The sequence below is a fragment of the Eleutherodactylus coqui genome, chromosome 2 (assembly GCF_035609145.1).
Source record: "Eleutherodactylus coqui strain aEleCoq1 chromosome 2, aEleCoq1.hap1, whole genome shotgun sequence".
NCBI lineage: Eukaryota > Metazoa > Chordata > Amphibia > Anura > Eleutherodactylidae > Eleutherodactylus > Eleutherodactylus coqui.
In genome coordinates, this window is record NC_089838.1 from 266,605,126 (window position 1) to 266,614,587 (window position 9,462).

Below are 9,462 nucleotides of genomic sequence, written 5' to 3' on the forward strand. Positions count from 1 at the left end.
CCGTGCACTGCCGGATCATTAAGACAGTGATCAGGGATCCCTGGATCTATCACACACCCCTGTCTCTGGATGATAAGGCGCAGATGCTTTTCAGACTTTATTTGCTGATAACTGTGTCTCATTGTAGAAAAATATGGTACTTTCCACTACGTATAAGCTGCAAATACTACTACATATATAACCATGTCACATTTATAAAACAGCAGGAACGGTAAACATCCACTATGATTACAAATTGATGCAGAAGGAGAGCGGACCCTGGCTTTAAGGGCTTACACTGTACGGGGGAAGGGGAGGATACAGTAGATGTGGGTTGGAGGTGCTCATCTTGTGGTGGCAGCAGGGTTATGGTAGCTTGCAGGCTTGTCTGAAGTGGAGGGTTTTCTGGTTCCTTCTGAAGTCTTACCAGGTGGTGGAGAGTCTGAAGGGTTGAGGTAGCGAGTTTCAGAATATAGGTGACGCATAATAGAAATCCTGGAGATGATTGTGTGAGGCGCACACTATGGAAGAGTACAGGAAGGAGGTCTTACAAGGATCAGAGGTTATGTATAGGGAGGTATCAGGAGGTTTGGTCAGAGATGTAGGGAGGTGACATGATGTGGCCAGCTTTGCATGTCATTAATTTTGAACTGGATTCTCTGGGTAGGCAGCCAGTGAGGAGAGGCAAGAGAGTAATGGGGAAAGAGGTAGATAGGCCAGACAGTTGAATTAGGGATGGATTGGAGGGGCATAAAGGCATTGGATGGGAGGCCACAGAGGAGGCTGTTGCAGTAGTCTAGATGGGAGATAATGAGGGCATGCACTAGCATTTTTGTTGACTCAGGGTTGATGAAAGATCTGTCTAAGAGAAATTTTTATGCAGGAGACTGCACGCAATGGCTTGTATATGTGGTTTGAAGGAGAGGGTAGAGTCAAATGTAACACCGAGACAGCGGATTTGTGGAACTGGTGAGAGTATGGAGCCATCGGTAGTTATTGAAAGGTCTGGTGGGAGTGTAGTGTGAGGTGGGGGGAAAAATGAGGAGTTCCGTTTTTTTGCATGTTAAGTTTTTTTAGGAAGTGGGAAGAAAAGGAGGAGGATATAGCCGATAGACATTCTGGATAGGAGAAAGGTAACATCTGGGCCAGAGAGATAGATTTGAGTGTCATCAGTGTAAAGCCGTGGGATTGTATAAACTGTCCAAGACCATAGGTGTAGATGGAGAAGAGTAGGAGGGTCCTAGTTCAGAGCCTTGGAGGGTGAAGCAAGGATGTGGTGCGTCAGTGGGAAGCACTAAAAGTTCTGTCAGTGAGGTATGAGGAGATCCAGGAAAGGGCCAGGTTTGTGATACCAAGGGAGAAGAGAGTTTGTAGCAGAAGAAAGTGGTCGACCATGCCGAAGGCAGAGGACAGGTGTAAGAGGAGGAGCATGGAGTAATGTTTTTAGGCTTCCGTGGTTAGCAAATCTTTAGCATCTTTGGTAAAGTGATGGGGTCGGAAACCGGAGTATCAAAGCAGCAGGGAAAAAAACAAAAGGGAAAGAGGGGTGGTTGCCTTCAACAAGGCGTAGAATACCTTCAGTACAGTCAAATAAACCCCCTTTTCATTTTTTTAGCATTGATAACAATCTGATGGTTTGAAAACAGCATTCCTTCTCTTCACCATGTGCAGAAATACTTCCTGTAAATACAATGGAACGGTCTACATAATGTAACCTTAAAAAACTGGGTTATTACTATCATATTCAGTTTTTTTTGTCTCTATACAGGATTCTTGTGTTCGCCAGTCACTACGCTGTGCCCGTCTCACACGTCTTCTGACCCTACAACTTCATCTGTTAAACAATGGCCACCAAACAAAGCTTATTAATCTAGATAGAGAGAATTTGATGGAACCGATATTGGCACTTCCAAGGTTTTATCAGGTTTGTATTCGATTCCTATAAGTGTCTCATAAGTTGTAGCTTTCTTATGTCACAAGACAATTCTGTCTTCTTCCAATAGTCTTGAGTTTCTCGCCCGTGTCTTAGGGGAACACAGCAAGACCTTGGGGTATAGCTGCTACCACTAAGAGGCAAACACTAAGTACAAAAGAGTGTTGGTTCCTCCCACCAGCTATTCCCCTTCTGTAGGCTTTGAAACAACTCCCTTTTAGCTTAGTGCCCATAGGAGGCAGACCTATTTTTCTTTTTTTCTCCTCCAGTTGGGAATAAGGATGGTTTCACATCTGTGCTAGGTATTCCACTATCCTGCTCTGTTTATAAGAAGGAAAGGGGAATCCTCGGGGCCAAATGGTTCTATTTCTGGATGGAACTAAACGGCTCTGGGCAGAACCCACTGACTATAATGGGGGTCTGCCTGCTTTCCACCCAGTTTACCAGCTTTTGGACAAAAGAAAAAGTGCTGCATGCATTGCTTTTTCTTCTGGTATCTTCAGCCGCATCTGTGCCGGAACCTCCAGCCGGCCTTGGGGATGAGCTAACTTCCCTGATTGTCCCCAAGTGGGGAGGGTAAACAGTGCTGCATGAGACAAACTCTTACACTTTGTCTTCTTGGAGGAGAGCGTATCAGAATAACACTAACTGCACTGCCTCCCACCAGTTCCTGATTGCTTCCCCCACATCTAGTGATTTATAACCTCTGAAGGGGTGACCCCGCTGGTACACTGGGGAAGGTGAACTAGATTATACGCAAGTATTGGCCCTTTTACACGGGCCGACAGTCGTTTAAATGACTGCATGAGCACTGATGTCCCCGCTAAGGTCGTCACCGCTCGTGCAGAATGTTTACACAGAAAGACTTCACCGCTGAATCGCGGGCTCCTCATCCGCTTCTCACTCAGCGCTTCACCTGCTATGAAGGAGCATTTACACCGGATGAGAAGCCAGCAATCCAACAATGTTTTTTAAGATTGCTGAAAAGTCAGCTTAACAAACTGTGAATGAATAGTGAGCGAATTTTGTGCATTTACACTGAATGATGATCGCTCAAATTCATTCATTTGATAATAGTTGCATGTAAATGAGCCAAAAGGTGCATGCAAATATTGCTATTTACAGCCATCGCCTTTCCTTTGTATTTTTGCGTACTGACTAGGACGGTCTGGTTTTCTCCATGGGTACTGTGTTCAGCTCCACCTCTCTCCGCCTGCATCTCCCTCTTGCTCCAAATTACCAGCTTCTCCTCACAGTAGCCCATCGCAGCGACATGGGGGCCCAGAATACCCTTTGTCACCTGCTTCTTTTAACAGTGTTCCCAGTGGCATCCCCATCAGTGCTACAACAGCCTACTAAGACTTCTCTCAGGCACCTCGCCAAGTAAGATCTGTTCTTGGGGTTCTCCCCCCACCATATCTCCCTCGTAGAGTTATTTGTGTATAGTAACCATAGACTTTGTGACCAGTCTGGATATTCCTGCAACCTGTCCAAGCAAACCGTTTCTGATAGTACTATACCTTTTAAGAAGGTGCCCTCAAAATGATGCTTATTCTGTTTTTTCTGGTGCTAGTGATAGGAAATCCTTAACCCTTCTGTAGGTCTGTCTGCTTGGTGAGGTTGTCTCCTCTTTTTATATATGTAGTGCAACTGATCATACTCAGCAGTAGGCACTAGCATCAGCCATTCACAGCGGCCCTTTCCATAAAGGGGTGTAATTACCAGTTCTGGCCACTGGATAAGCGTTCACATTTTTGCAGCATTGGCTAATCGCCCTGCTTTGTTCTTGTTCCTACATGTCTTCCGGCAGGCATGAAGTTACACGTTTCCCATCCCCTCCAGTTCTGGTGTTAAAGCGCCTCATAGTCTTATATGGCAGGATCCTCTTCAGGTAACAGGTGTTTGTCGTACCTGCACACCTGGGTATGCTCGGGGGTCCACTTCTCCATATCTCATTTAGACACAACGATTATCGCTCAAAAAAACATCTTTTGAGTGATAATCGTTGTGTGCATTTACATGGCAAGATGATCGCTCAAGATTCGCTCTTTTTTTGAGCATTCCCTTTGTATAAGTGTGTAAATGAAGGCTCACGCTGTATGCAGAAGACTAGCGGGACCCCATTGTTTCTACAGTATGTGGTGTTCATGTTGGCAGTTTTGCAGTGTCGATGAGCTGCTTGACTGTTCGGCCCTGCTCCACCCAGTCTCTCTCTCGTTCCACTTTTGCACAAATAAAGCCGCTTTCTTTGGAAAATGTTGTTTTTGGTATCACTGCATTTAAAGTCCAATAACTTTTTTGGTTTCCATTGACTGATCTGTGCTTGTTTTTTGCATGACTAGCTGTAGTATTTATTAGTACCATTTTAGGGTACCTATGACTTTTGTGATCACTTTTATTGCATCTTAGAGTGGCGGAATAAACAGAAACAGCATTTTGCCACTGGTTTTATTTTACAGGTTGTTACAAATGTGGCAATATCAAACGGATTTAAAAGATTTTAGCCTTTTCCTAGGACCCTGTAGGGGACTTAAACCTGCAATCTAATAATCGTTTAGATAATGCACTGCAGTACATCTGTACTGCAGTGTATTATGTCTTTTCATTCACAGAACCAGCCATGGCAACACATCAGTCCTATGTGATTGGATGGCAGATGCCATTATAGAGGAAGCTCCCTTCCTTTGTTGACCCTGGCATGTAAGTGGTTAACAACCGGGTTCAAAGTTCTCTTCGGTTCCAGCTGCTGCAGTGGGATCCTGACTGCGAATTACAGCCTGCTTCTGCTGCAGATGGTGATGTCTAAGCTCCTTAACTCATGCAGTCTATATGTCGAACATGTATGTCATTTCACTCTCATGATGTACATGTACGATGTATAGCATGAGGCTAATTTATTCTGCTTCTCATATTGCTTGCATGCAAACGGTTAGCTTAACAATATCTGCCCCCTAGTGGCGGCAGCAGCTACATCAAGGTCTTTGCTGTGCCTCCCCAGTAAACACTATGAGAAAAGTAAGATTTTTGTATTTACTGTAAAATCTAAGTGTTGGTGAGTCGGTGACTGAGCTGACCTGTGACCCTTGAGTGGACAAAGCCTGTATGTGCTGATAAACTTGTCCCATCTTCTTCTTAGGCGGTTATTGTTACTGAAGCGTATGACCTGCAGCCGGACTGGCCAGAGATCCTGTATAACAAAGTGATTGTCGGAGGAGACTTTCAGTACCTAGAAGAGTTCAAGCAGCGGCAGCTGCTCAGCAGTGGAGTGTTTGAGCAGTTGTCAAACAAGTAAGACAGAAGTTTAGGATGAAAGGGAAATAGTGTGAGGTTGTTTTATGTTCTTTATGGCCGACTTCAGTGGAGATGCCGATAATACTGCTTGGGGTCATAATGTACAGGGGTCATTAACTTCTATCTCACCATGCTACACACATTACTCATTCGCTATGCGATTTTTGTAAACCTCCCATTCCTTGAGTGAGAGAGATGAAAAGCGGGCCTAATGTAGGGAGAACAGAACGCATCGTAACATGGTGGTGACCCATATCGAGTAATTACAACAGGACTGTCCCACCCAGCAAGCAGTAGCATCTCTCTACATCCAGTGGGAGCACTTATGTTGAATCGCACATTAAAGTGACCATACGGTCCAGGGAAAAGTCTTATTCTGGGACTGAAATAAGCCTCTATATTACCTGCTGCTGTTCTGTACTTATGCCCCTCCGATCCACTGGTTTTCAGTCCCGGTTTCAGCCATCGAAGATGGCCGATGCAGTCATCAGACTATTTAATCTCCACAGTGCATTGGTAGTGTTTTGACTACCAATGACTATACATGATCTCTGATTGGCCGGTACCGGCCAATCAGAGAGCAGTGTGCATTAGGCAGCTAGAAAATTGCAGCAGCCATCTTGGATATCTGAAACCGGGATCTTGAAGCAGCGGACCAACAGCAGGTAATATACCGCACCCTACTGTCCCCGGAGTTAAATTTGTCCCAAAACTGGAGGGTCGCTTTAAATTTAGGGAATTGGATGAATTACAATTAGTTTCTATCACAGTTGTAGATATTGATAAGTAAACTGTTCAACTGCCTCAGCAGATCTTTTCTATCTTCAGATGCAAACTGAATCCACCTGGATCCACCGGCCTACAGAACCTGAAGCGAGTGATTGGTCACTGTGAGGATATTAACACCCGCTATAGACTGGCTATAGAGAACAAGTTCTATGACATCACCGATGTCCTGATGAGAGACTCGCAGACACGATGCTGCCTGACAGATATGCTGTCTCGATAAAAGACTGTCCTCCCGCTGGGCGAGCAAGCAGCAGCAGTTTTTCTATGTCTCTTACTCTCTACCGGACTTCTACGTCTCAGGCAGAAACCTGTGGCGTTGGATCTGCCTTCCGTGGCTTATTGTGCAATCAGGGAACCTGTACTAGTTTTTGGAGTTTTTTGTATTTTTATTTTTAAACCTAAAATGATAGAACCCTCTATATGTGCTGTTATGCTGATTTTGCACTAAGGGCTTGTATACATAAGCGACTTTAGCTGTGTATTCCCCTCTATAATTTAACGTCTAAATGGAACTGACTGTGTGTGACAATCACTCATCTCTCCCCCTTTATTTCTGACCGACGTCATTTTTTTTTGTAAAGGATTATGAAACAATGACCACCCATTTTGACCTTCTAAGATGCATTTCGTCCTATAGGCCATCTCATAAGTTATTATACTTGTCAATCATTTCCCAGCCTATTAAAACTTTATCAATGTTTGTTGTCTTTGTAACTGACTTTAGAATTATTATAACTTGTGCTTTGCAACATAAAACCCTCTTCCATAGGATGAGTATCTTTCTGGTCGTTCAAAGCCTCGCACTCCCGCAGGGATTTGAATGATAATCGTCCCGTGTAAAAGCCTGCAGACACTGAAAGACTGGATGGGAAGCAGCTTAAAATCCAAACGACCATCGTTCAGTGTAAGCAGTAGGGGGGACAGGACTGTCCTCTGGCCACCCCGCGTGCCTGCTGGCAGCGACCCTCACTCCTGTATAACCTCACAAGAGCGAGTATACATGGGGCTGAGTGTCTGGCATCATTTACCCAACCCTCATCCCATGGGGGGAAAAAAAGAGCCTTTAGGGTGGCTTTACATGGGACAACTATTGTCTGTATGCTTTAGCACAGAGCAACTGTTGTTCACTGCCTGAATTCCTAGCGGCATTTACACAGGCTAAAATATAATTTGTCGACTGTTTAGGACGCGTGACGGTCTTTGGCAGGTCAGTATTTGAAATTTTGACCCCTCCTCAACACAGGCCTATTGGGTGCTCAGTCCACTGAATACAAAGACCACTCACCTGTATTATGAGTAAATACTTGCCAAACCAAAACCAGGACTGTTCAGTTGAGAATCACTTGCACATATTTTTGTTTACAGCAGCCAATGACTATATAACTGGGAGGGCAAAATGTAAAAAAAAAAAAAAAAAATACAAGAGCCAATTTGTATGTTCGGCATGTGCCTTCCACCACAAGTCCTAGTCCTCTTCCTGGCTAATTGTTGAAAGACACCCATTACACTGCCCAACGATTATTTTGTTTCTGGCTCAAAATTAGCATATTATGTATTTCCATCTGCTGCATTCAAAAATCACCATAAAAATGACCAATTAGCTCTTGCTTTGGAGATACAGTGACATGTCTTTTTTTTTTTTTTTTAGAGTTTACATTTTTATTTTGTGGGGGTTTTTTAGCGCTAGGGTATATTACATGTGGTGGAAATGCTGCAGAATATCCTCAGCGGAAATTTCCGTGGCGAAATCCACAGCATTTCTGCATCCAAACAGTAGTCAAAATCTGCACCCTATTTTGAAACAGCCCTGTTCTTTTTATGACGACAGAGGTTAAAATAAAATCATATGTTGTGATAAGTGGGTTTTGGGTTGCAGTTTAGGCACTCTGTCTCTAAAAGGTTCACCATCACTGGTCTATGGTTTGGTGGGAGCTCACAAACTTTACAGGTGACTATTTCTGCTTGACTCCGCCTATAAAGGCAGGATTGTCAATGAAGAAAACAGGGACATTTCAATACCCAAATCTTCCATCTGCTATTCGACCTATTCCCATTCAGATAGTTTACTAGTTCCTACTCCACCCCAACATTATAAGCTTGAAGTAGAAAATGACGAAAGTGGAAAAAGAACCCAACAAGCCTTCCACGACCCTGACTGAGGTAAAAGATGATACACCGCACAGACAGTCAAGCAGAATTGAATGATCAAAGGAAGGAGGTGGAACTTCTAGGGTCAAGGTCTCGCAGGAGATAAGGCAAGACTACAGCAATGGAATCTTCTCCAACATGTCAGGGTCTCACAGTACAGAGAACCTCAGAGGGATCTGCTTCCTTTAAGAAAAACAATCTGGTTGTTTGCTGTGATAATGGCTTGATGAAATGTTTGAATTTGAACCATGATCCAACTGAATGGAGACTCCTCCAAGCTTAGTTTGAAAGCCGCATTACTTCACAATGGCAACTGTCTTCTTTATATTCCTGTTGGTCATGCAGTTCACATGAAGGAAACTTATGCAAACATGACAGCCCTCCTTGACTCAATCAAATATGCTGAACACAAGTGAAAATCTGTAACAATCTAAAAGTCATCGCTGTACTCTTAGGAATACAACTGGGGTACACTAAGTAGCGTTGCTTTTTATGTATATGGGACAGTAGGGATAGGAAATCACATTACATTCAAGCAGACTGGCCTGCAAGAAATCTTGCCTCTAACGAAAAAAAAGTCATTGCCGAGCCTCTCGTGGACCCAAAAGATTCTGTTCTTCTACCCCTTCATATAAAGCTTGGTTTAATGACATTTTGTAAAAGGTATGAACCAGGAAGGACAGGCATTTAAGTACTTGAGACAAAATTCCTAGATTGAGTGATGCAATCTCTGTTGGTTAAATGCAAGATCACTTACAAATTGTCGAAGTTGTGGCCCAAGTTATGGAGGGAAAAGGAAGCCTTAAAGGGAGTTATTCATGGATTCTTAGGCAAAAAGATGATAAACTACACTCAGTTGCTGACAGTACTTCTAGAAAAATACCATCAACTTGGATGCACATGGCCCTTAAAATCCATTTTCTCCACTCCCACCTAGACTTTCCCTCCTAGTTGTGGAGCTGTCATTGAGGAACACTGAGAAAGATTCCACCACAATATTTCTATAATGGCACAAACATATCAGGGCTGTTGGAATGAAGTAATGCCTGCAGATTACTGCTGGTCGGTGTGTAGTAGGGATACTCCGGAACTCACTTACAAGAGGCAAGCCAAAAGAAAATGATCTCATGAAGTCACCACATGATTCTCTTCACACCAAACCCCGCCAGGAATTCTTCCATCAATTAGGAACTTATGTAACAGCCATTTAAAAAAAAAAATTAAAAATTAAAATGCACTTTCTACATTACCATATGTAATTAAAATATATAATTCTCAATCCATTAACACTTTCCAATCCACTGGCTGCCGTCTGAAGACAT

The 9,462-nt window shown here is 43.5% G+C and overlaps 1 protein-coding gene across 2 annotated transcripts in view; it reads left to right on the top strand.

Annotated features, from left to right (window-relative positions):
* Nucleotides 1-6,692, top strand: part of SPG11 (SPG11 vesicle trafficking associated, spatacsin) — a 47,133-nt gene extending 40,441 nt beyond the window's left edge. For both annotated transcript variants that reach the window (XM_066592973.1, XM_066592974.1), the window contains 3 exons: nt 1,748-1,903; nt 5,049-5,200; nt 6,032-6,692. In XM_066592973.1, the coding sequence (XP_066449070.1) occupies nt 1,748-1,903; nt 5,049-5,200; nt 6,032-6,212 (489 nt within the window). In that variant the 3' untranslated portion in view covers nt 6,213-6,692. The remainder of the gene's footprint in view (nt 1-1,747; nt 1,904-5,048; nt 5,201-6,031) is intronic.
* Nucleotides 6,693-9,462: the final 2,770 nt, after the last annotated feature.